Raw genomic sequence first — 27,621 nt, forward strand, 5'->3', positions numbered from 1 at the left:
ATAAAAACTTCAACTGTATATTGAATTCACACGACTTTACATAGTTTTTCTTTCTTGTTGTCATGTTGGTGCAATGGTCGCCTGTCAAGCTTCTTCTCTCCAAGCATTGGCGTGCAATGCTACCAAATAACAGCTGGCCGGCAGCGCGTCAGATTTCAGCGGATCCCGCTAATCTCCCTTTCACATGCCGTAATTGCTGTGCTGGATGTGTGTTGACTGAGCTATCACACAGCACACCCCCCACCCCCCTTTGTAAAAATAACACTCGCTGCTGCAGACTCTGCCATTTGCTGTAATAAGGTGCCATCAGCCCTGTAATTACTGTTGTAGGATGCTATGCTATTGCAATGGATACAGATGAGCCCCAACTTTGGAATGTACGCACAAAAACACGGAGGGGAAAAATGCTCTTGATTTGCATGCACAGAGATTTGCAACCGGAGACGGTTGTCATGGTAGCGGAAGAGAGAGATTTCAGTGGCGTAATCCCGGTCGCTGTCGGAATGTGAAGCGGCAAGGAATCAAAAGGAAAAAGCACAAAGAAGACAGAAGTCATGAAGAGATGACGATGACTCACTTTTATACTCTGAATTTCATAAAATAGAAACATGGATTGTAGCTTTTAAAATTCTTCACTTGAAAAGTTCTAGTTTGTTTTCATGTTTGCAAAAAGGTATGTTAGTTAACTCATTACCGTTATAAAACGTCACAATTATTTAACAAAATAGAAAGGCTTAAAACGAGGGGTTAGACAGCCCCCGACCCCACCCCGTCGTTCCCCCTAACCATTTCCTCCGCATGTTGCTCAGGTGGACTATATGGATGAGAATGAGGAATACTTCCAGAGACAAGCATCGCACCGCCAGTCCCGCCGCCGCTTCCGGAAGATCAACCAGAAAGGGGAGCGGCAGACCATCATCGACACGGTGGATCCGTATCCCGCCGGCAAGCCGCCCATAGCCCGGGGGTACCACACGGTGAGTTTGGAGAAGGGGGGGGGGGGTTCGCTGCTGGTTTTTATCCGCTTTTAACCCTCCTCGCTCTGCTGATCACCCCTGCTGCTGTTGCTGTGTTGTTGTTTTTTGTGCCTTTATGGAGGATTTTGGAAGTAGTGCAGCTCACCCTGGTAGTTTGTTGTTGTAGTTGTTGGGTATTCCTTGCCATGTGGTCTGTGTTGTTCGTTCAAGTGTCTTTTAGCAACTCGTGTTGTTGTCAGCTTTCCTTGCAGTTTTTGTAAGTTACTTACTTTGTGATAGTTTCTGCTTGTTCCTGAATGTGCACTGCAAACGTCATTCCTTATCACTGAGTTTACCAAAACTGAGCACCTGAAATTACTAACTCACTACGTGGAAGTAAACAATAAATCACTCACTTACCTACCCACCCCCTCCCTACTTATTTGTCTGTCTATATATTGCTGTATAATCCAATAAAGTTGGATGTTGCCTTCAGCTACAGTCTGAAATCAGAGTTTTCCACTATGAATCTAGTAAAGTTGGATGTTGCCCTCAGGTGTGCTGAAATTTTAGCATTCCACCTGCTAGTGAGCTTGCTCACGATCGACAAAATCAACTGAAGTTGGGTGTTGCCTTTCGGGCTGCCAATTTAAAAGTTGGCGTCATCGTTAGTATTTGCAAAGTTATGTCTCAAAAGTGCCTTTTCACCCACTGTTCCTGTTGGTCTGTCTGTGACGCACATGAGCTGTTGTGGTAAACCGGGCCATCCTAGTTTCATAGGATTCATAGTGCAAGTATGCATTGTGTATAGTTTTAATTCTATTAATGCGCTAAACATTATTTACAGGGAAAAATGTTAAATCTGCAGTAAGGCCTTCAAAAATAATTTATAAACTTGTCAGTAATGCTGGTACAAGATACACAGTTTAATAAAAGTTAAATGTAACTGTAATTGTCTTCATTTTTAATTTGCACACACCTTAAACAATTCAAGTTGGTCATGCTGGTGCAATACGCGATTTACGTATGATCCGATAAATCGGCTAACTACAACTATTACCGGTGATTAGTCGACTAGCAAAATAGTCATTTGTGGCAGCCCTAGTTGCCTTCAGGGACAGTCTGAAATCAGAGCTTTCCTCACCTTATATCCATATATAATCTGCAAATTGAGTGTTTATTTCAGGCACAGTTGTGAAATCATAACTGTTGTTTTTGTTTACTGTTCCAAGCACTTTTTCACATTTTAAGCCTTTTCCATCCCATTGTTTAAATGTAGAACTTGTGCAATGTACTGTACTGTACTGTACAGTGGTGCATGAGGAAAACAATGTTTTGAAGAGTCTTCTTTCCTTCCTGGGAATAGGAAGTGAAGCGTTCTCACAGCGTTCAATCTGTGCACAGTGCCTTTCCTGTTCTGCACAATTTCACTGCATTCCGTACATTCCCGCCGTGCACCCGATCCCTCCTGGAATGCTGTGAAACACTCGAGAAAAAAAAGAAGAAAGAATGCGGCAAAAGGGCTGGGAGGCCGCGCCCTGTTTCCTAAATTTAGAGCAGCGTTTTTGGTCATGAAAAAGGTCTGCACTCAACTTTCTCATGGCCACTTGTCTCCCGTCACACACTGCACTCGAGGGAGGAGAAAGATGGAAGGAGGGAGGGTGCCATGGCAACCAAACGGTGACGAGGAGAAACTGTGCGGACGCTAATCTGACGTTGCCGGCTAATCTGCGGCATTTTGGAATGCCAGCTCGGAAGTCTTAGCGGGGTCATTCGGAGAAGGCAGCTGGGAATCCACGACGTGCTTAAACACCTACAAAAACTAAATTTGTCTAGTTAAGTTAGGCTTAAATTACATAATGGTGTCACAATAAGAAAACAATTATTACACAGAAAGAAATTGCCACTGTGATTTTTTTTTTCCCCCTGGTTATTATATTTTTCTCTTCTATATACCTTTAATTTTGTTTTAATGTAGATTTTTTTTAATTTCATATTTAAATTGTGCGATATGTAATTATCACTTTTGTCATTGTCTAGTTTTTAGTTTGTACTTTAGTTGTTTTTTATTTTATTTTATTTTTTTAAGGAATATTCAATTGAAGACAGCTGATCAATCTCAGTATGACTACATTTTAATTGTATTTTTAATTTGCATTATGTTTGTTAGTGTATTACTTTTCTTTTATTTTGAAATTTGCATAAACACGACTGCTACTATCGAGCTTGATGGTAGCGTTAGTATTTTTTTTAGCAGTGTTTTTTTTTTTTAGCATTTATTTTTCTATTTTATTTTACCTTAGGTTATTATTTGTATTTATTTTTTTATTAAATAAACCACCTTTTTAATGTTAGCATTAGCGTTGTTCATAGAAACCATTTATACACGGGGATAAACCTGGATAAATTGTCTTTTCCATTCTTTTGTTGACTTTTTGAGCCTATAATTTGTCTTTTCTTTTTTTTTCCCTTGGGGATTAAGTCATAAAATTCCACATTTTTCTATCCTTTCATGCTCAGTTTTCTGTTCACGCTGCCTCCAAAGCCTGAGCTCACTTGGAACGTTTTGATAACTTTCATCTCCTCTCTCTTCTTTTCATGGCTCCCAGGAATGCAATAAGGTACCATACATGTCACTATTAATCATGTCTTGTGCGTGTGTGTGTTTCCTAGCTGAGTTTTCTTAGCACCTATAGTACCTTCAATAAATACCTTCCATTCCATACAACTAGATACTCTGTTTCTGTTGCGATTAAAAAATGTACGCCTGTTGGTCTTAATCGCTTTTTGATGCGCAGTGATGGCTTGACTATGAGAATGGATGGTAATGATCCGCCGGTATGGCTCATGGAATCCTGTTATTGGAGTGTTAATGGCGGCCATTTGACACATCTCAATTTTTTTTTAGTGTCTTCAGGCCATTAGTGTTGCTAACCGTATGTGTGTGTGGACCTATGCCTGAAACTAAATTTTGATTAGAAGCTGCCATATTTAGCCAAATTCCAATATGATCAGGAGCATCCTCGACAGATGAGCAACGCTAATTTCCCAAAATCCTAAATCTTGAGCTCTATAAACATCGCATTCACGTTTCCAGATGTGTCTCGCGTCTACAGATGTGTCTAGCGTCTACACCTGCCGCGAGACGGCCAACAACAAATCCGCCACCGCTCTATTTTTAGCCCCGTCCTTTGTGACCAACCTGGGCACCGCTTGCATACAAAAGCCACCGCTGGTCTGAATATACGACGGAAGAAGTGCTTGGCTGTGAAAATCCGAGTGATTGATTCATGCAGCAATCTGCTGTACTGTAGCATACATCCTGTATATTTTAGTGTAAAACTCTCTAAAATATGCAGATGCTGCTCCACACCCTACCTCCATTTGTGCTTATTTATAGCGCATGATAAAACATTAAAAGCCAGGATAGAAATAGAAGAGATATTTTTGGACGAGTGCCAAAAATGCAAATGAGGTGTGGGTGTGGGATTCGGCGTCCTTTTTTTTTTTTTTTCTTTTTCTTTTTATCCCACCGCGCCGGCCTGACATTTGATGTGCGTTTCATGTCGTGGTTGACATTCAGCTACTGAAAAAAATAATAATAATAATAATAAAAAATTATTAGTAACAGCAGTGTATTTTCAAAAGGCTTGACAGATGACATTTATCGAGTCGGCTCGGTGTGGGGAGGAAGGGTAACAATCACACCGTTGTTATGGCACGCATGTTAGGTATGTTAGACAGAAATGGCGGTCTGACAGCTGAAGAAAAAAGAAAAAAGAAAAAGAGGATCATTTTTACAACATCAGGCACTGAGCAGCAGGGAATGTGGAAAATGTAATGATGTAAACAAATGATACCGATGAACTGTATGTGAACGATACTGTAGTTACTATACAGTATATTAGAGCTTGAGCTATTAATCATCCAATTATGGCCCTTCAAAACTTGACCACAATAATCAGCCAATTGGTTGATGTTTGCTGATTGTTTCAGGAACATTGTACTGTATGTTAATAAAACTAAATGTATTAACTAGGGCTGGGAATCTTTGACTGTCTCACGATTCGATTCGATTACGATTTTTGGGTCTACGATTCGATTCAGAATTGATTCTTGATTCTCGATTCAAAATTATTTGATTGACAAATGATTTCTGCTTCACTTTACAGATATGCACAACATTGTCATGATCTACTCCAGTATGCTTTGCAAGACAAAATAACAAATAGACATTCAAGTGTCTTTTTTTTTTTTTTTTTTTTTTTTTTTTTTTTTTTTTTTAATTAACATTTATTCATTTTGTATTGTAAGTGCCTTTTTCCACAAAAACAGCATGTGGGCTACAACTGCCTTTTCCCCTTCTTCTTTATTTCTAATTTAAATGAAATCGATTTTTGGATATTATTGATTCGATTCGATTAATAAATGAGAACCTCGATTCTTTTATGAAGCGATTTTTTTGGCACACCCCTACTATTAACTCTTTGACCGCCAAAAACGTTTAATAACGACTAGTAAAATCATGACGAATGCCGCCAGAAACGTTAAATGACGTCAACTAAGTTTTTTTTATTTGTAACGTCTAAGTGCAGCACCGCCTGGTCAATGGGTTGTGGAATCAAAAACACCCCAACTATGGCCAGCAGACGCAAGCATTGTATCTCTTTTTGTGACTGACAAAGCCTTTGTCATATCAAAGTTTTGGCAGTAAAAGAGTTAATAATAGATTGATAATTGAGAATGAAACAACACCAAAAGTATTAGACTATAATACAGTCTAATATACTGTCTACCTTTTATTACCTCCTATATTATATATAGAGATGTGCATGTAAACAGCAAGAATAGTCAAGAGCATTGTGTGTATAGTTGGGGGATGAAGTACCGTAAGTATACACCAGTAATTTGAACTATTAGCAATGTAGTTACAGCTATTCATACAGCAAGGATAGTCGGAGGTGTTTTAAAAATAGATATGCATCATAGAGTAATAAGTAGTCTATAGATAAGTGGTTGAGAATGAGGTTAACTAGAGAAGTTTTACACGATATTCATATTCAAGTTGAACGTCTTCTATTAGCATGTTGCCATGGCTAACAGTTGTGCTTCATTTAGCGCACCGCATATGTTTAACCCCAATCGTTAAAAGTCATCCTCGCCTCAGTTAAGGCTGGAACATTTTGGCCCCGCAGCAAAGCTAAACGACGTCCGTTTCGTGACCTAAGCGCACCTTGTTTCGCAAGCCCGATCGGAAGCTTCAAGTTACACGTTAACCTCAAACGCGGCGGCTCGGAACTAGCTGCCGGTGTGGGTGATTTATGCTGCCAGGCGGCGGGTGCGCGAGGCGGGACGCACGTTTGCCCCCGCCGTCAACCTGCGAAGGGAAAAAATGTTGGCTGTCGACGTGCTGAATTATTTCCAGGCGACTGCAGCGTGATGAATGAAGTGGTCCCCGGGGGACGGGACGCAGCCTGGTTATTACGCCGTCTTTCTTGTGCTAACAGCGCTATTTAGATGTGTACTTAGAAGAGTTGCATAACCACAAACCTTTTCTTTTGGGGGGCCTTGATATGCCCAGAAAAGTCAGCAATTTTTGTTCACCCTGGAGGAATGTTGACATGTTTTAGGAAAGTAGTATTTTCTAGAATGTTGGGGGGGGAAAAAACTCCCAGGTTCACAGATTGCCACAAGATTTGGTGGACTTGAATGTCTATCATCACATGACACATGAAAAGGTCTCAAGGACCAGTGCTGGAAATTGAACTGAAAGTCGGCCATTTTTGTTTGGGAATTCATCCAAATGAGCCTCATTTGAAGTAGATCTCCTCGAGAGAGATGCTATGCTAAATTGTAAAGATTCTTTTCCTATGCTGTCTAATGTCCACTTAATCAAACCAAAATGTCGTATTTTCGTGGACATTATGTGAAGATAGTTTCTTCACATTCAAAACATTAAAGTGATTTGTACATCTCCGTTAGAGTTTGCCTCATTAAAATTAAGAGCCCTTTTTACGCAGACGCCGCTTTGGCAATGGCCGTATTCCGTTTAAACCAATAGGCCACCTCTGTGGAAGTAATAGCACTCACTTGCACTGCTTATGCTGTAGAACACTGCTTAAAGAAAGACACAAGACACTTGGTTTGTGGTGATATTAAATATTATATGATGAAAAGAATGTGTGGAATACTGACTTGTTGAATAGGTATGGAAAGCCAACATAGTGGGCAAAACTCCCAGTTCCTCCAATTTTGGGTTGGCAATGTGTTTACTAGTATTTGTGCTCCAAATTTGGTAGCAGTCGAAAAAAATCTCTGAATGTTGGACTTCTGGAAAATAGCAGACATAATGTGTCTTTAGTTTTCAGGCAAGGAGTTGTGAGTTTTTTGTGGGTCTACTCATGATAGACTTGTCTACCAAGTTTCATTTTGCGAAGTCAAACTGGTTTTGGGGGAGGCATTTTTTTCAATTGTGGAGTTATTGTATTGGAATTTCCAGTTTTTGTATTGCATGTTCTCAAACTTTGCTGCCGTTGCTGCCACATTCAAAGACAAAAAGTCAAATCCTTTGCAATTCAGTTTTGATCACCTATCTGGTATGTGTGGCACATATGCAGCCATACTGCAGACAACTGACATCAGATTTTTTTTTTCGGCTTTTTTTTCATCACTGTCTGTCCTTCACATTTAACATTAACATTTTAGTCAATGGAAAAATGATCAATTGGCTTATTTAGCACTGAAAAAAAAAAAAGCGGAGGGGAGGATCACCAAGAGGTTTGATATTCCCTAGACATGACCCCTCTACTACCCCCACCCCTCTTGTTGTTGTAGGGGTGGTGATGTAATGATATGCTTGGCTAGCAACCACCCCCAACCCACATCTGAACACCTGAGCTCTTATTTGTTATGGTTGTGAAGCATTACATCATGGCAAGGGGGGTGGGGGGTGGTGAGGGGTCCCCACCCCCTCCAACCACCTCCAAATATCAGCTCGTGATTCTTTGTCTGCCAAGACGACGAGCTACAGTCCTTTTTTTTTTCTTTTACAATGAATAGAACAAGAACAGGATCTTTTTTTGTGTGTGTGTTTTTTTTGCATAAATTTTCAATATATACTATTACTATCGAATTATTAGAAACATTTACTGGGCAATTATAAAATAGTTGGCTTCTGCCTGTTTTGTATAGCGTCTGCTTTTCTTTTAATATAATTTGCTCGTGTCACAAGACTGGATTTTACGTGTTTTATGTAACTAGCATATGTTGTTCCCTCCCGTACCTCACCTTTTGGATCACATTTAAAAAAAAAAAAAAAAAAAAAAAATGGTGTGTAGCGTTTCAGCAATTGTAGATGATCAAAATTATTACAAAAAATATTTTGGTAAGTTAATTTATTCTTTAGATACCTTGTTTAATTTAAATGCTCAAAATCAAAGAATCACTTTTGACGTTAAATGTGCAAAAAATAATGTGATGTTGCATGATCGGGGCTGGGTTTCTGTCACATTGTATTCTCGTCATACGTGTGCTTTGACAAGATGGGCTTTTTTTTCCAGTTGAGATTTTTTCTTTTTGAAAAGTCAAGTTGGATCAACAGACTGTAAACATTGACATATAGCACTATTTAGTCGATGTCTATCCTTACTGTGGTGATGTAGTGCGTGCGAAGTCTTATTTGGCCTTTCCACCATTTTGTTACCTGTGCCAGTGGCTGTTTGCTTTGGGGCAAACTCATTTCCATGAAACGGGTGAATGGGACGTCGGCCAGGGAAAAATCCATTCAATTTTGGTGCACATCCAGAAAGTTTTTGACTTTTGTTAACATTGAGAAGACGTGCCTTGTTTACTCGCAAAAAAAAAAAAAAAGTCATTTGGTGCCGATCCAAATTGGAATTGCCTAGCCTTGGCGGAGGTCTGCGCTGTACTGAGTGGCACTCTAGAAGACCTCGTTAGCATTCACAATGTCATAAAAAGGCCTCGTTCCACATCTGTCTAGTGTATGTGGCTCAAATTTGGTAGCAATTAGAAGTTTCGTCGGGCCTCTTTTTTTTTTTCGGACCTGATCGCAACAAGATGAAATCTTAATGGCAAGTTTGTCTTTTAGGTACTCCTGGAAATGACCAAAATCACTCTAAAATGGTCGTTTCAAGCCAAAATGGTAGGCTCACTGTCTTTTTGTTCAAGGCTACTTTAGAATATGAGTCTAAGTACTCATGATAGACATGGCATGATTTTTTTCAAAAATGTTGAGTTACTGTATTAGTTACATATTCTATGCCTTTTAATATAACATCGGCGTCCATCCGCCCAAATGCAGCGATGAAAATGTTTCAGAAATTAGCATCACTTATTTGTCTTGTCTTCCAGGTTCAAATTTTGTCGCAATTGGACAAAATCTCTTGGTTAATTCGTTGAAAATGTCCAAACTCACCCTTACATGGCCTCTTGGAAGCAAAATGGCCGGCTTCCTCTGTCTTTTCCATCACGGCCTCCTGAGACTTTTTTTTTTTTTTTTTTTTTGGCGAAATCTCATGTTCCTCACTAAAACTGGCTTTGGAGACTGGATTTTCAAAGAATTAAATTAGTTTAGTGGAGCGCTTTGTTGCAACATACATTGATGAAAACGTTATATTTTTCAAATTGATTGACATCCCTCCATCTAGTACACAATATTCTTATTTGGTGCCCACAGAATCTAATAGTACAAGTTTGTCTTTGAACTGGAAAAGTCCAACCTGAGCCTCAAACAGCCGCCGAAGGGGCCAATTCTTGCTCCCCGTAAGGACGCGGCGATGCTGGCTGACAGAAGAAACGAGGTGACACTTTTCCTCTAAGCCTAACCCTCCCGCCCCCCTCCCACTTGGCTGTTTCCGTCGCCACGGTAACCGTCGTCTCCCAGAGGGTGTGCAAAGCGGTGACGGGAGGGGCCGGTTGTCAGGACGACCCCGGCTGAGAGGCAAAGTGACATCATTGCTACTCGTAAAAATTATTATTTCATATAGAGATCCTTTTTAGCTCCCGTCTTTTTTTCTTTTTCTGTTACCATGACAACCGTCTCCAGCCAGGAGACGTAATGGAGCCTCTCTCGTTTCTCCTTCTTCCGTATCGGCTCCTCTTTCCATCCCTTCTGTCTGGGGGCGTCCGTAAGGAAGGAGGCGCTTACAATACTAACCCCATCACCCCTCCTCTTCCTCTTCGCCATAGCCGCCATCCCCTCCTCCACCCGTGACACACATGCACCCACCCACCCAACCATCCACCCCCCGCACTGGCAAACAAACCGCTGGCTTTTTTTTTTTTTTTTTTCTTTTGGAGAAGGATGCTCCGCTCTCCCAACGCCATGGAGGTAAAGCGGCGGAGCCGAAGCTGTGGCTGAAAATACATTTTTATTTTATTTTATTTTTATTTTTTTTAACCCCCATTGCTTCCCAGTCCTCATTTTTTGGGGGTATTTTCTGTGAATTGGATTTTAACGCTGTCGATTTGGAGCGTCTAATCTAGCGAATACTCCCATTAGGGAGGGGGGGTGGAATGGAGGGATGTTGAATTTTGGTACATTCTGAGCCCCGGAGAGGACTGTTATCACCATGAAACCGTTAGCAGCAGCAGCAGTAGACAGCAATGGAGTGCCGAGCCAACAGGATAGAACGCCGGTGAGTAGCGAGCGGCGCAACGCCGACGTCCGGCCGCGTCCTTGACCCTCCCCTCATTTGGGGACGAGGCTGGCGTAGCCTGGAATGTGTGTCAGTGTGTTGTAGTAGAAACGGACGCCATGTGCTTTTCTGTTACGCGGCTCCGCATGTCATTCGTAGCCGTTTTAAGGGAGGAAACAGGAATGCAAGATGCTAAATATAAATGCTGATATGATACCGTATTGGTGGTAGACGTTTTGTTAGATTGTAAGTAGAAGATATAGTAGGTGTCCATAACCCGTAAGGCTATTCCACTCTTGAGATAACCGTTTGTACCATTTTCTAGTGCAAAGAATGTAGCTAAGGTGTTAAAAATCAGCAGAAAAAAGCAGAACCTTCAAAGACAACACCCCAAGTGACAAGGCGTTCCTCACCTAAAGGTGTCATCATCTTAGTTAAACATGGCAAAAAAATATACTTCCTCTACTTGTGACTGAGCAAATGTCATTAGAACTGACTCTCAAATTTGGTAGCAATTGGTACTTAAAAAAAAAAAAATAAATAATGGACAAGTCCATGTTCGACACCTGGAAATGGTGAGCTTAAAATGGAAAATGGATGATTGAAATGAAAATAGCAGACTTGGTGTGTCTTTTTTGGGCATGGCTTCTACAGACTTTTTGATGGGTTTACTCATGCTCACCCTGTATAGTGTTTCTCAGTGCAAGTGGCTTTAGCGGCTTCATTTTCAAATCATTCCAGGAGATGCTAGGTTATAGTTTTGTGTTTAATGGTGAGTCATCAAACTTTAACATGTTCCGTCCACACACACTGATGAAAACTACATTCCTTCACAATTTCATTTTTCTGCTATATTTGGTTCAAATTTGGTCGCCAATGCGTAAAATTCCGAGGACAAGTTTGTCTTTGAGGGACCCCTGGAAACTGCCAAATTGCTCCCAAAACAGCCACCTCAAACCAAAATAGCTACCATCTTGTCTTTTCAGGCATTCATTCTTGAGACCTACCTACCTGTGATAGACACGTCGACCAAATTTCATGTCGCGAAGTGAAACTGGCTGCTGGGGCACAATTTTACAGCTAGAGGTAGAGGCTGCCGTAGCCTGGAATATGTGTCAGTGTGTTGTAGTAGAAATGGACACCATGCACTTTTCTGTCATAGGCGCACACACATAATCTGTTTTTAAGGGAAGTATCTGGCCTAAGTTTAGGCACGAGACAAAACTCTTAACCTTAGATGCTATGATAGTGTATTATTGCATACATTTTGACATGTATCGCTCCAGTAGTTGCTGTGACCTTGTGGAGGTTTGAAAGTTTCAAATAAGCAAGTCATCAAAACTAAACATGCAAACGAAAATCATTCATAATGGTCGTTGGTGTCTAATGTCTATGCTTCAAATTTTGTAGCACTTGAACAAAATCAGGATAGTGAGTTTTTGAAAGATGCTTGGAAATGGTCAAATGGGGGAAAATGAGTCTAAGATGGCAGTTTCAAATACTAGTGGAATTCTTGTCTTTATTATTGGCATTGCTACATTTAGGATTCAATCTTAGCATTAGTATTTTGTGTTTGGTTTTAAGGCTATTGTGGTTCGGTAGGGATTAGAGGTAGTGTTGGGGTTTAAGGTTAGGATCTATTTAGGAGTTTTGGATTAGAACTAGGGGTTAACTATGGACAGATATAGAGGTTAGGGCAGGACTAGGGTTGGGTTAGTTTTGATCTACATTTGGGGTTAGAGTATAGTTTAGAACTAGCGATCAGAAGAAATAAGGCTCAAATGGGCAAATTGAGAGGTTTTGATGTTACTTAACAACCTTTGTGAGGATGTACAGTAGTTCCAGTCGATCCCGGTTTTCTTCCCATCAGGGCCATAAGCGACTAGTGTCGCTCTCCCTGGTGCTGAACACTATCTCGAGTCTGGACCCAGGCCCTGAGACCACGCACACTTGACGAGATTGATCTCTTGTCAACGCTGCCGGTGTTCGTCACACCCAAGCCCTCACGCAAGCCCGTAAATCAAGTGCCCCCCCACCCCACCCCGTATTGTCATGCTCACAAGTGACAACAAATCACTGTAATGTTGGCAGATGCATCATCGTCTCTGCATTTTGTGTTTGTTTCAGTGGCTTTATGGCGCCACAAAAACGTCTCATATGTACATATTCTGTTTTTAATCATCTGCAGTGGATTTAACGCCATCTTGTTGATCACTAATGGCTTGCTGAACAACCGTGTGCTTTTCTATTTTCTTTTTCTTCTGTTTTTTTTTCCCCTTTTTTTTACAGCTGGCGTGGTAGAGTTCTGAATTGGTTTATGGTTAGCATTTAGGTTATGAACAGACATATCCATGGAGTGGGGTTTTGAAGGTTGAAGGTATTTAGGATTAGGGTTTATAAATTGCCTAAGATTAGAGTGTTTAGAGTTCAGTTAGTATTAGGATTTAGATTTAGGGTTTTGAGTTTACATTTAATGGGTAAGGGTTCGATTAGATGTAATGGTTAGTTGGAAGATTAGTGCTAGTTTTCGGGGTTGGGACAGGGTAGATTTAGGTTTCATGTCCAGGGTTTGATCTACAGGCTAATATTAGCCATAATGGTTGGATTTAGGGGCTACTTTTTTTTTTTTTTTTTTTTTTTTTTTTTTTTTTTAAACTCTTATCCAGTGGGGACGCACCGATGCTTACATTCCTCAAGACAAAGCCTGGTGTCATTTTCCCTTGTTAAACTGGACCCTTGAATGCTGACGTGACATTTTCCAGAGAACTGTAAAAGTGTGCCCCGCCGTAACATTTATCTTGGTGTAAAAACAATATTGGGCACATAATGCTCAGTGGCTGCACACTTGTAATGGCTTCTTCTCGGCGGCTCTTGTTTACTGGGTAACCCCCTTATCTGCTGTCACACTCCCTTCATTTGATTGTTTCCCTGTCGTTAGCATATTTATTACGGCTTGTGTAAATATTCGCTCGTACCAGCAGGAAAGCCGTCAGGCCGAGAGGTAAACAGCAGCTGACACCAAAGTTTTGTTACTGTTACACATTTTAATAATCACTTCAACAACATTCCTATTCCTATGAAATTACATTGTCTCGTCACTGGCCCACAGGCTACTTATGTGGTCCTCAGGGGCTACCAGATGCCCAACCACACCAAGTTGCAGACCCCTGGGGTTCAGATGAGCTGGCCCAACCTCTGTCCCCCACAAAGTAAAAGTCTTTATGGCCATTAAAAGCATCCTGTTTAGCCATGCAAACCTCAACACCGAGCTGTCTATGGAAGTGTAATGTAACTGACACATAAGGTCACTTTTTGGCTACCTGCTGACCAGCCAGCACCGGGGGAGGATTCGGAAGCCCTGTTAGCATATCAGGCCTATTTAATCAGACATACTGCCAAAAGAGGCGTTAATCTCTTGATCCCTCAGGCTCAAGACAGCCGACCACACGGTCAAAACAACTCTTGCAGGCCCCAGCGTCCTTCAACACTGGAACCTTTTTTATTTAAGCAACTCTACAATTTGGGTCCTTCAAAGGCAAACTTTTCCTAGAGTTGTTTTGTCTTAATGTGCTGCCAAATTTGAACCACCAAATCTACACAGATGGCGACGCTAAATTGCGTTGCTAAGTTAATCGCTAAATTTACATTTCCGTCCTCGCATGTTAGGTGAGCATGCCGGGCAAGTTAGATGACTTGCAATAAAACACGAAACTAATATAACTCAACAAGAACATAGCCAGTTTGATTTTCAACATGAAACTGATAGGCACGTCAGTGAGTAGACACTAGACACACACAAAAAATCTCTCAAACTCATGCCACCCTTCAAAGACGAACATGTCCTAGACCTAGAGATTATTTTTTATTGCTACCAAATTTGAACCACATATACCACACAGATGGGTGACGCTGAAGTGCAAAATGTTTTTATTTCTGTCATTGCTTGCCAGTGCAACTTGCTGTAAGAAAGAAAGTAAAATGCCAACTGTTTTGTATTCAAGCTGGGATAGCTTGGGTTTGGGTCAGGTTTTATGTTGGGGGTAAATATTAGGGTTAGTTTCTTGGTTTAGGGTTATTTGTTGGAGAGGGTCTTTTGGTTTGTGGTTTGGGTTTTAGGGTTAGGTTAGGACATTTTAGACTAATGTCCATTTCCAGAGGTCCTTTAACAATAACATTTTCTAAATTTTGTTTGATTAGTACCGAATTTGAGCCAGGTATACTACGAGACCAGTGATTCCCGACCATCGTAATGTACCACGAGGGATCATCTGGTGTATCTAATTCTAAAAGTTATTTAACTACAAATAACATATCTTAACAGGCAGAACAATTAAATTCTGTTCCACTGGATTGTAGGGGTACAATTATCACTGTATCCACCTGTCGCATTCACACAACAGAAAAAAAGGTGTGTTCAACTGAGCAGATCCAGATTTAAAGTAAATTAACGCAATATAATTATGTCAGCATGTATACTTCTACAGAATTTTTGTGGTGGCATGCCTGGAAGATTTTGTTCATAAAATGTGTCTTTGCTCAAATAGGGTTGGGAAACTCTTACTTACTCTACTAGACAGATGGGCAACGCTAAATTATGAAACATAATTTCCGTCATTGTGTAATGGCAACGTTTGATGACTCATCATAAATCAGGCACCCTTCTGTTTGCGGCTTTAATTTGACAATCAAACCATAAAATATAATGTGTACTCTCTCCCGCCTGGTGGAAATGGGTCTCGCCTCGCCTCACCCTCACATATCACTGGATGCTCGCATTAGCCTCTCGTGGCCGTAATAGACATCTCGCAGTGATTCTCTGGTACAGTAGCCGAGCGCTAAATATATTGAGAGGCAGCCCAGTGCTTCCCAACCCGCTGATCTAGGTCATTAGGTCTGCAGTGTAATTTAAGGAACGCCACATCTGCTCACATGTAGGCCGAAGCTAGCTAGTGAGTGAGCTGTGCGGCTCCAGCATTAGCGCCTGGCTTAATCCAGCCCTCCGCCGACCCACCCCGTCTGTGACAGCTGATTGGACACATGCACCTCCATTTGCTAGACAAACTACGGGAGCGCACCTTAGTGTCCGTGAAGGTAGGGCGCTTATCTTGTATTATTTCTTGACGTTAGCATCAGATCAATCGAGTCTAATGATTGTCCGAGCACAGCATTGTTTCCGTCGCGTGCCGTCCGAGCGAGGAGGTCAATAGAGCACATGCTTACAGAGCGATCGTTCGCCGGCTTATTGACCCACAGACGGATGACCTAAATGAATGCAGAGAAAGGATTAAGTGTTTTATTATCCTCTTTACCAATGGGGGAGGGTCTCGTGGTTGGTGGGACTTTCACTGTGATGGTGGAAACCACACAAGGGGGATGTAATTATTGGTCAGTCAGAAAAACTCTCATCGACCAGCTCCGTACGACCGGTCTGTCTAACTAGTTTAGACGTCAAACTTCCTGTGCGGCTAATAACTTGACGAGGTGCTAAACTGTTGGAAGTTACACAGCCATACTGTTTGTTTTTTTCCACCAATATAGAATCATGTAAGGTTAACTACCTATGACTAATAACAGGAAAGAAACTACCAGATGTCCTGTGAAACTTGTAACTGTTGCCTGCCCTTTACTTTGCATTCATCTTTTACGGCTGCAAACATTTTGCATGTGTAACACACACACTTTAATACAACCGTTAACTGCACAGATTTTTTATTTACAAACACAGAAAACGCTGTGCATCCGCTTGGGACGTTCCCTCATTAGAGCCAGCGGGCGGCTAACAAGCTAACATACGCTATCATCGACTTGAAAAAAAAAATTGCTCTAATTAGACAAGTTTTTCCAAGAGGAGGATTACAAACTGTAACAGTTAAAAAAAAAGAAAAGAAAAAGAAAAAAATAAACACCAATGGAAATTTCTAACGCTGGGTTGAAAGAACACACCATTTCATCTATGTATATAATTACACTATTTAGAAATAAAATAAAATAAAAACAGTTGAAAAGTGGTTCACCGGGTCAGTGCGTTATGAATATTTCATGTTGCCCGATGTTTTATTTACCCGACCGACTTATAGATGATACCCAGCAGGGAGGCCCGCTGCGCATCTGGTGGTGTTGGCGCACCATCAATATTACATCTGTGCACCACCCGCCATTCCAAATGTGGCGCACCAGGAAGTGGGTCGACCCCCGTTTGCTAATTTCTAAACGGCTCCAGAGTATATAGTTATATGTGTGTCATGCTAAATGTCACAAATAAACAAGATATTGAAGGTGGGAAAATTGACGGGGAGGGTTTGTATTTTTAAATAAGTGTGTCAAACTTGACACTTCTACCCTGGCATTTCCTTACACATGAGCACTGTCCTACCTTTGTTACAGGTAAAATGAAAATGCTATCGAGAGAATGATCTCGGGTGCACTGGAGGTTGGGCGTGATTGCAGGGTGTCAAAAAAATTGCCATGCTGTTTAATTATCTGGCTGGCTGCCCTCACCAAATTGGTGTATCGGGGGGGTCTGTCCTTGGCCAAAACCTTTCCTCGGGCCACCGTCTTCCTCATATGCTCCACTTCACCCGGACCGTTTCCGGCCGAGCGTGCCGTTGTTATTGTTATTGGCGCCCAGATGCTTTTGTGCTAATGTGAGGAATGTGTAACACAGGCTGACTACCAGATGATGTCATCATACCAAAAAAACATTTGATAATTAAACCTGCTGTAATACTGCCTGTAAATTAATTTTTCCTCAAGTCACGGCATATAAAGATGTAGAAGTGTGCAACATCAATAGCTACTGTCAGTCTATGGGTTTTTTTTTTCTGGCCACGTGACTTGTGACTTGTTTGTTGTATTATGTCTTGTATGGCTGTGGGGAAAAAAAACCTAGTAACATTTTAGTGCCGATCCAGGCAATATACAGTAAATGTTTTGGTGATAAAAATGGCACAGATAATGCATTACTGCCCCCTAAAGGACTGGAGTGGAATGACAAACTCCCTACATAGATTACGTGCTTCTTCAGTTTGGTTTGACAGTTTGTCTTTCATGTGAATATTTCACGAGTTGTTTTTGAACAATCATCTGACACAAATTAGAGAAAGGTGCTTTTCATTGAATAACCACAGCACTGCAACACATTTTCAATTACCAGAAGTACACAAAAAGGACGAAACAAAACAACAAAAACTACACACATTTGCTGGCGCTCAATTCAATCACCAGGCCAGGCCACACAGACTCAAAGTCACAGACACTAGGTGAGTGTAGTGACCGAAGTGGACAAAAATAATACCTGTACCTCACATCTACTTGTTTTATTTATTTTAATAGTGCAAAATATTCAATAGCTGCTTTGTTAGTGATAAACTACGGCATGTTCCAAAGTACGTATAATTGTTTGCGTTCATCCTTTTCCGACAACAATGTGTTTTTATGCATAAATACTTAGTTCCCGTGTTGGTTAGTACGGTGTTCGTACGGCGCGGTCCCCCATAGCGTCCCTCGCTGTGGTCAGCGTCTCCATACTGACGGTGCGTGTGTCGTGTGTGTGTGTCCAGCTGCCCGCAGATTTCAGCCGACTTCACCTGGCCGACGGCTTGCATCCACAGGTGACGCACGTGTCCTCCAGCCACTCGGGATGTAGTATCACCAGCGACTCCGGAAGCAGCAGCCTGTCTGATATCTACCAGGTGAGGAACGGGGGAAACGGTACCACCCCGCTGCAAAAAAAGCCCTCCCCCAGACGACGGTCCCAACTGAGTTCCTATGCGTTGGTCTTTTGCTTTGATAGCTAGGTGTGACGGTAAGTATAGTGAATCCATTTCCGGTTCACTATTTAGTCACCTATGTTTTTTTTGTTTTGTTTGTTTTTTTTGTTTGTTTGTTTGTTTTTAACTTCTGCTCTATGCTCGACTCGTCTGTGTATATTTGTTGTTGTCTTTTTTTTTTTTATCAATAATGCACTAAGATGCTGCAAGGTGGTACCAAAGCTCAGCCTAAAAGGAAAGTAGTGATTGGTGTCAAGGAAGAATGTTGAAATGTTGCATCTTGACAAAGAGACAAAAATCTTATGATCACGTGATCTCTTGAAACGTCACGCTTGTATGTAACATGTTAGCTTTGTGTAATATTCCGTGGTTTGGTAGATGTGAGCGTAACTGATGCGGCATCTGAAATTGACAGATTAACGAAAGGTACTTTTAATAATAGGACATAAAAAGTAGCATCCTCACCCCCGCGGGTGTAAATAAAACGGCTTAAAAGAGCGCAAAAAATCTCGCGGCGACTAATCCTCTTAATGCCCACGCGTCTTAACGCCGTCACATGCTTTGTGAGCTCGCGTTTCAGAGTCCATACCATCACTCAGCAGCAACATTGTGTGTATGTTTTGACAGGTCGGTGTGCGACGTGATCTTGAGGCCATCTGGCAGCCACGCAACAAACACAGACACACTGTACACACAATCGGTTTGCAGTTTCTTTCTGTCTTTTCACTGATTTTAATTTTGGACTTCCTCAATAATGTGCGTGTTTTTTTTCTTTTTCTTTTTTTTAATAGATCTGAAGATTTCCGCCTTGTTTTAGTTTTTAATTTCTGCGTTTTTTGGCGAACCGTTAAGACTATTTTAGTTAAAATGATTGATAGGTGACATGTAAACGACTGCTCTTAATCACCCCCTGACCCCCACAGTGGGTTTATTTTGAGAGTCCACAGTTTGGGGGAGGGGGCGGTTCGTTCGGTTGCGCATTTGCGCACGGAATTAAGCCACGGCTTGTTGTTTAAACACCATAAGCCTGCGTTTACTTTTACCAGCCAGCCAGTCCACAACAACAAATAGTAGAAACAATTAAAAAACATATTTTTAAATAATTTGTATTTTATGTTGATTTATGTGCTCGTGAGAATCCCCAAATTTTAAATAGTAATCTTAATATTTTTATTTTATTCTTGTGAATTTGCCCGCAGTCTCCTCTCGGATAAAACTTGAATCGTTTCAAATGATGCATTGGATGCAGTGTGTGTGTGTGTGTGTGTGTGTGTGCGTGTGTTTTTTTTTGTGGTTTTTTTAGGACTTTCTCTTGGGAGCTCATGAAGCGATTTCCTTCCTAGCTCGTCAGACATTGCTGACTTTGGAGGTTTTGGGATGGGAAGCTCGGAAATCATAGCCTAATTAAGGATGAGAGCCCGTTCTCACGGTCGCCGTCAACAGCACGACAGTGTGTTTTGTGCGTGTGCGTCCCTGAATAAATGATGACACTGGCCTTTGAAAGCATTGATCCAAGAATAGCCCTGATGAAATATTAACAGCAGCAGACTTTTAATGGTGGCTGCACGTTTGCATGGATTTGGGATGACACAAAAGGTGGGGTCCGCAACACATGGACGGACATGACACCCTTTGTTTAAAGACAGCAATTTACAACAGAGGTTGTGTTTACAATACATTCTTACTCGCTTTAGTCTCCTGATTGATTTGAATCATTTATTGGACTGTTGGGTTTAATAGCTCCGAAAATATTTTTTCCACAAAATATTTTTGTATTTTTTTTTTTGTTTAATATTCCTCTACCTTTTTATCAAATCTCTTAATGCTGTCTATTTTTGTATTATTCTGAATCATTTTTATTGTTCTCTGTGTATATTTTTATATTTTCTGTGTAATAGATAATAATAAATTATTATAAATTTATGTGGCATTTTTATAGTATCTGTAGTACTTTTTTAAAAACAATTTGTGCATTTTTTTTTAGATTTATTTTTCTACTTTTTATCTGTAATGTTTTAAATATTTAAATCGGAAATATGCACATTTTTGTCTCGTTAATGCAATTATAACATTTTTGTATAATACTTGGGTTGTATCTGCCTTTTTCCCCTTTTTTCACTTGAGTTTTTATCTTACTTGGTAATATTTTTGTTGAATATTTGAATAGTAAACATTTTTGTGTTTATTCTAATATTTTTTCTCCTAATTTTCTATTTGTTTCTATTGTTTATATATATATATATATATATATATATATATTTTTTTTTTTTTTTTTTTTTAAATGGTTAATGTAATATTTTTGTGCCTAATCACTGTTGTCATAATGTGTTGCCTGAATTGTGCCATTCTCTAGCATTTAGAAATCTTTGACATATTTCATTTTGCGATATTGTGACGACACAGATGACCATAACCGTTGTTTTTGCTTTGGTCATGATAGAAAATGTTCATCTTTAATTAAAACTTCTCACACGGGCGAGCCCCACCCACCAGTGGGTCCACGCCCAAATGTCCTCGCCGACCCGGTGTGTTGATGAATCATTAATGAGCTGCTCTGCTCTTGCCTCACATTTGAGGAGAAGATGACACGAGAAGATGAGTTTGGTCTCGAGTACTCTTCACCTTTAAAAGTGTGATTTGTGCCCACAATGCGTCTGGCGCTGGAATTTTGCGGGCATTTTGCCAAGACCACATTTTCTCCCCTGACCGATGAGGTGAGCTTGCTGACGATGCTTTTGCGTCTGCCATTTTCCTCCACTGTTTTGTTCTCCTGATAGCGGCAAAGCAGGAGTAATTGCATCATGGCTTTCAAAGAACGGGACGTAGCCGGGAGGCTCGACTGTGACTCGGGAAGAGCTTGAGAGTTAATGAGCTTGTTTCTATGCGCGGCAGCCTGTTTGTCATTCAGCGCTTGAGCCGGCGTGTGGTTGTGTGCTGAGAAAGTGCTTGAAATGGGGCACGTTTCTGCAACACACTTTTGCTTTGGCTTCTAGTTGTTGCTTTGTTGGAAGCTGGACCATTTTGTCTTGTCTTTTGGTATTCGCCGCAGTAATCAATATTATACCGTTTTCTCCCATATATTTGCAAATATTTTGAATTTTACATGTTTTCTAATACTTATGTCTTTATATAATGAACGATTTTATTTTTGCATATTTTTCAAACATTTGTTGGTATTTTATTTTTCTACCTAATTATGGTTTTCTTTTTCGTGTTGTTTTTTAACAAAAAGTAAATACTTTTTTCCTATATTTTATCTTTTTGTTTTTCTGCTAATTGTTTTTTTGTTTATTTTTGTTATTCAAAAATATTTTCAAATAGTTGTTTTGCATCTAATACAGTAATACTAATATTTTGGTGTAAATTATTTTTAATATCCTATCCTGTCATAACTTGGTGTGTTTTTCTCATAATGTTTGTTTTTAGCATTTCTGTCTGTCATTTTTGTCTAATTTATGAATTGTTTATTTTTGTTGCTTATTTTGGTCAACATTTTTCATTTTAACATGTTTTATGATTTTTCTCTTCTTAATATATTTTTATCTAATCTTTTTCTCTAAAATTTGTGTAAAATTTTTGTATTTTTATTTCCAAATTTCTTTGTAATTGAATATTTTGCATGTAGTATTTTTTTTGTTTTTAATTTTTCTTTATTTAAAAAACAAAACAAAACTTGTTTTCTATAATTTCAGCTAATGTTTGTGTGTAATTTTTCCTTTACAACATTGTACTTACTATATACTGCAACAGTTTTGTCTTTGCTTGGAAGATTTGCTTGTTTGGAAGTCGTAGCTTAGCATTGTTGATTTTTGGATTGGTTTGGGTGAGCTTGTTTGGATAGTGATTGGCAGAGTAGCGCTTTACTGCATTACTTGGTCAGAACCTCAACCACTCGTCCAAAATCCCAGGCAGCTTTTAAAACCTTGCCTTTTTTTTTTTTTTTGCCACCCCCTCGTAGGCCACGGAAAACGAACCGGGCGACATGGACCTGAGCGGCCTGCCTGAAACGGCCGTCGACTCTGAGGAGGATGACGACGAGGAAGACATCGAGCGAGCGTCGGACCCCCTCATGAGCCGGGACATCGTCCGAGACTGCCTGGAGAAGGACCCCATGGACAGGACGGACGATGACATAGGTGAGACAACGCCTGGCGATGTTTTGTGCTACAAAGTAAGCCTCAAAGGAGAAGTCAAACCATTGATGATGCTGTTCCTAAAAAAGACAAAACTATTGATGATGTTGCGTTTTACCATTCCTACTTTCTTTTTCCATTTTCTCTATCAAAATCATGCACATTTTTATTTAAGATAATGTTTCACATTAGTGTGTAAAATGCAAGCCTTTATTCTCCAACCCTCGCAGAACTTTTTTCAGGATCAAAGCTGTGGCTTTACGATGTGTTCGCCACGTTTGAAGAGGCTTAATGCTGACAAGAGGAGGAAGAGGAGGAGTATGCGTCGGTTGTAGTGAGAGGAAGAGCGAGTGCCCTCTTCGTCGCCCTCCTCTTCCTCCTCCATCTCCACGGTTAATCTCCCCCGCAGCAGCCAGCCCACCAGCCCTCCGTCCCCTCCTCCATGCCAGCAGGCTTTTTCTAGGTCACTCCTGGCACATCCTGCAGCCTCACCTCGCACAGCACATCAAACATTCAAACGCTTCCTTCCGCACACGCAAGAGTTGCTTGTTGCCGTGACGACCGCAGGTCACTGCGGACTCACTCGCAACCGTGGAACAAATGTTCACAATTTTGAATATTTGGGGGTTAAATATTTGGAAGATTTAGTAGTTGCATGGAGGACAGGAACAAAAGGTCGAATGGTAAAATAGTCCTCACACCTCAAGTTGTAATTGCGATTTTTAAGACAAATTTTTTAATCCGTTTAGAATAAAGTTGTTTTTTTAAAATACAGTTTCAAAACAAAAATATTTATTTTTGAGTAAAAAAAATATGAATAAAAAAATTATTTCAAGAAACACAGCAGTATATTTTGAAGAAAAAATGTTTTAATTAAAAAAAAATTGTAAGAATTGATAATGGTTTTCTCACAAATTTCTAAAGTCATCCTCATTTTTTTTGTTAATTATTTTTTTCGATATTTTGTAGCTCAGGAAACTAGTCACTTTTTATATGAAGTTTTTTTTAATAGTCATCTTTTTTTCTTCTAAGTGTAGTATTAGTATTAGTAGTATTAGTGTAGTAGTAGTGTTGTATTTTTCAAAAATATTTTGTTTTCCTTCCAAAAATAAAAAAAGCCATATTTTCGCAAGTGAAGTCATAAAAAATTGATGTCATCCTTGTTAGATAATGAAATCAGATTTCTGCCTTTTTTTTTTTCAGAAAAAAAATATAGCAGTTTTGTCTTCAAATGATATCTTTGCACTAAAAATTAACAATTTCTGTCTATGCTGTTCTATTTCTCAAACAACAACAAAAAAACATTGTTGATTACTCTTTTTCGCGTAGCTTTCAATTATTTTTGCAATGTTATGACTAGTGTTGTTCCGATACCGATACTGCATTAAAACAGTGGTATCGGTATCGGTGACTACTCACCAGAGTAACATGCCGATGCCATTAATTCCAACACTTATATAGGATTATTGATGCAGCATTTTGTGTCTTGCTCGTGCGCGATGTTCACTGGTATGTGACATGTTCACTGCATGCCGATCTAAGATATCCTATTGGCCCTTGAATGCTTTGAACCAATAGCAGGACAGCTTTTTTGATGTTGAGGAAAAAAAACTTTAAGTATCGGTATGGTATCGGTATCGGCCGATACTGCAAAGCTGGATATCGGTATCGGTATCAGGTGCCAAAAAACGGTATCAGAACAACACTAGTTATGACTCCTCTCAAAAATCTACCACTTTTGTTCTCTTACAAAAAGCTTTTTTTTTTTCTGAAGAAATATGTCTGCACTCTCGCAGTAATTTGTTGTTCTCCTTGTGGCCATAAAACACTTTTTTTTTTTTTTTTTTTTTTTTTTTAAAATTTCTGTATCGTGACTATACTATACTGAGGCCACGTTTTCAAAGCAGATGATGCTCAGTGGATGGTACGATGCAGTGATTTGAAGTCTGCAGTGAGGTCACAGAGTGTAGCGACTCAGCACTTATTCTGCTCCCCACCTCAAGTCGTCGATGGCATTGATGTTGAACGTGAGAGCCCTTGTGTTGATGGTGGAATGTCAACTACGACATCAGATGTTCTCAAAGTGAGCTGTAACTTGGTGGTCCGGAAAAATAGTGTTGTATATTTTTTTTAAAATAAAATAAAATGTGCCTGCCTACCTACATACGGAGACGGTATGGTAGCTCCTCCTGGTCTTAGGTTTTGGTTAGGTCAAATTATAAAAGCATACAGTTAAGACATAATTTAAGCAATAATAAAAAATTGAAAACACTGTGCATCATGATTTTATGCTTTAAGACATTGTGCCATTATAGACACCCAATACACACGTACAGTTTATACCCAGAGAAGACGATCACAGATGCCCAGTAAGCTCGAGTAATACTTGTTTTTTGTACTGGATAGAGAAAATACACCTCTGAATACTGTGTATATCTCTTTTGCAGTCCTTCAATGTGTTTTTTTTTTTTTTTAGCGATCCGTTGCTTAAAACGGTTGAAAATATCACAAGAGACATTAGTTTTATTAGCCCACCTTTAGCATTTTGCCTTATGTACGAGCATTCAGCTAGCGGGGTCGGACAAATTTCATCCTAGTCCTAAAAAGTTTAAAGAACCTCTGCAGTAAACGCTCATTTTCTTTTTTTCCTCCTCTCACAGAGCAATTACTGGAGTTCATGCATCAGCTGCCAGCCTTCGCCAACATGACCATGTCGGTCCGGCGTGAACTGTGTGCCGTCATGGTCTTCGCCGTGGTTGAGCGCGCCGGTACCATCGTTCTCAACGACGGCGAGGAGGTGCTATTATTTTGTTTTACAAAGAAAAAAAACTAAGTGACTCTTCTTCTTCTTCTTCTTCTCCCATGTCATGTACGTATTTTCCGCTCTATTAAAGCTGAATGCAGAGCGTCTCGTCCCCCCTGTGGAACTCCTCGGGCGGCTGAAGCGAGACGGTCTTTCTTTCAATGGCCACAATTTTGCCCCACAATAGAACCGAGCGCTTTAGTCAATGGGTTGACTGAACATGCTTTAACCATAGGAAGTAATAGAAATGACCCGTGCCAGTGCAAACTGCCAACATGGTAAATTTCTCGAAAGCAGTACACGGGGCTGTGTTGACCCAAAATGTCATGCAAGTAAAAATGATCTTGTCAGGCTGTAACTTTCTTTCTTCAATAGTTTTCAATAACTTTTAATTTCCGACCAATTATATAGAAATATATGCACGTTCGAGTTACTTAGCTTGAGTATGTATTCTTTGAATGGGTTAGTATGTAGCATTAGCGATGCCGCTGGGTCTAATTATGTGACGTGATGTTGCGTCTCCAGCTCGACTCTTGGTCGGTGATCTTAAATGGCTCGGTGGAGGTGACGTACCCCGAGGGGCGCACGGAAGTCCTGTGCATGGGCAACAGCTTCGGGGTGTCGCCCACCATGGAGAAGGAGTACATGAAGGGGGCCATGAAGACCAAGGTGGACGACTGCCAGGTACCGCGTCCTTCATGTGCCACCAAACACACGCGTTACACGGCTGTTAGGCACCTTAATGGCCGAGGTCGTTTGCAGCTAATGTTCTCGCCCGGGCGTCTCGTAACGGTCCCCCCAAGGGGCCTCGCTGTTGACGATTGTGACGCTCTCTGGGGAGCGAATTAATGGGCCATTTTCAAGCAGCGTTTTCGCGCATGGTCGCGATGACCTCTTACTTCTTATGAAATGATGGGTAGGAAAAAGGAAACACCTTTTTCAAGTGTTTTCATACTGTAGTTAATTAATGACATCAAGAATAAATGTTTATGGTTTGGAAAAAAAATAATTGTCAATAGGGTTAAACATCATCAACATAATTGTGACACTATCCAGTAAATAAATATGCGTAGCTTAAACGTCAACACAATACATTAATGTGGTGATGTTTTGTTTTCAATGTCGTTTTTTGTAGTTTGTGTGCATAGCCCAGCAGGACTACTGCTGCATCCTGAACCAGGTGGAGAAGAACATGCAGAAGGTGGAGGAGGAAGGCGAGATCGTCATGGTCAAGGAGCACCGAGAACTAGACCGGACCGGCACCAGGAAGGGACACATTGTCATCAAGGTGACTACTGAGAAACACCACCACCATTTTGATTGTTGATTTTGATTTTCTTTGTTATAACACCGACATTCTTGCTCCGGTCAGGGCACTGCGGAGCGTCTGACCATGCACCTGGTAGAGGAGCACTCGGTGGTGGACCCCACCTATATCGAGGACTTCCTGTTAACATACAGGACCTTCCTGTCCAGCCCTATGGTGGTGGGCAAGAAGCTGCTGGAGTGGTTCCACGACCCCAGTCTCAGGGACAAGGTATGGAACCTCAAAATAGCTCAATGTAGAACCAATAATGCAGTGGTACCTTAACTTGCACATCATCCAATTTAAGGGCTTTTAAAAAAAACATTTTTTTTTCTTTTCTTTTTTTTTTTTTTTCTTTTTTTTTTGTCTTGAGTTTCGAGTTGAAATTCTAGCACTGAATGGTGGCAGCGAACTTTTACTAACTTTTGAAGTCTGCTACGCAGTGGATGTGCTAATGAAACTAGCATCAATGTTGCGGTGGTATAACCCTTGAAGCAGCGGACATTTGAACACAAATGCTAGCAACACATGTAGAAATACAATATAAAATATTTAACTATTGCAATGTGTTTTTGCTCAGGTGACACGGGTCGTCTTGCTGTGGGTGAACAACCACTTCAACGACTTTGAAGGTGATGCCGCCATGACTCACTTCCTGGAGGAGTTTGAAAACAACCTGGAGAGAGAAGTACGTTCCAAAAAAAAAGTCAAATGATAATAAATAAGGCGCTTTATCCTCACACGTGACCTTTTGTCACGTCCGTCTTCAGAAAATGTGCGGCCACCTACGGCTGCTGAACATCGCGTGCGCCGCCAAAGCCAAACCTCGCCTGGTGACGCTAACCAAAGCGTCCAGGGAGGCCGACCTCGCCTTCAGCCTGCTGGGAGGACAAGACAAAGGCTTCAGCGTCTTCATCGACGCGGTGGAGGCCGGCAGCAAGGCGGCGGAGGCAGGGCTCAAGAGAGGGGATCAGGTAACCGCTTGCACACCTCGTGTA

The 27,621-nt window shown here is 40.7% G+C and overlaps 1 protein-coding gene across 12 annotated transcripts in view; it reads left to right on the forward strand.

Moving 5' to 3' along the window:
• The window catches only part of rapgef2b (Rap guanine nucleotide exchange factor 2b), an 89,994-nt gene that overhangs the window by 45,083 nt on the left and 17,290 nt on the right, over positions 1-27,621 (forward strand). For 8 of the 12 annotated variants that reach the window (XR_013284880.1, XR_013284877.1, XR_013284878.1 and 5 more), the window contains 9 exons: positions 810-977; positions 18,172-18,303; positions 22,340-22,517; positions 25,175-25,311; positions 25,843-26,001; positions 26,453-26,605; positions 26,690-26,854; positions 27,204-27,311; positions 27,394-27,597. Coding sequence is in view for 1 of the 12 variants with exons in the window: in XM_077531500.1 (XP_077387626.1) it covers positions 810-977; positions 18,172-18,303; positions 22,340-22,517; positions 25,175-25,311; positions 25,843-26,001; positions 26,453-26,605; positions 26,690-26,854; positions 27,204-27,311; positions 27,394-27,597 (1,404 nt within the window). In the remaining 11 variants the exon portion in view is untranslated. Of the gene's footprint in view, positions 1-809; positions 978-10,274; positions 10,613-15,573; positions 15,704-18,171; positions 18,304-22,339; positions 22,518-25,174; positions 25,312-25,842; positions 26,002-26,452; positions 26,606-26,689; positions 26,855-27,203; positions 27,312-27,393; positions 27,598-27,621 lie in introns of those variants that run through there. The other 4 variants (XR_013284885.1, XR_013284887.1, XR_013284886.1 and 1 more) reach the window with 4 other exon arrangements.

This window comes from Festucalex cinctus, chromosome 9 (assembly GCF_051991245.1).
Source record: "Festucalex cinctus isolate MCC-2025b chromosome 9, RoL_Fcin_1.0, whole genome shotgun sequence".
Lineage (NCBI taxonomy): Eukaryota > Metazoa > Chordata > Actinopteri > Syngnathiformes > Syngnathidae > Festucalex > Festucalex cinctus.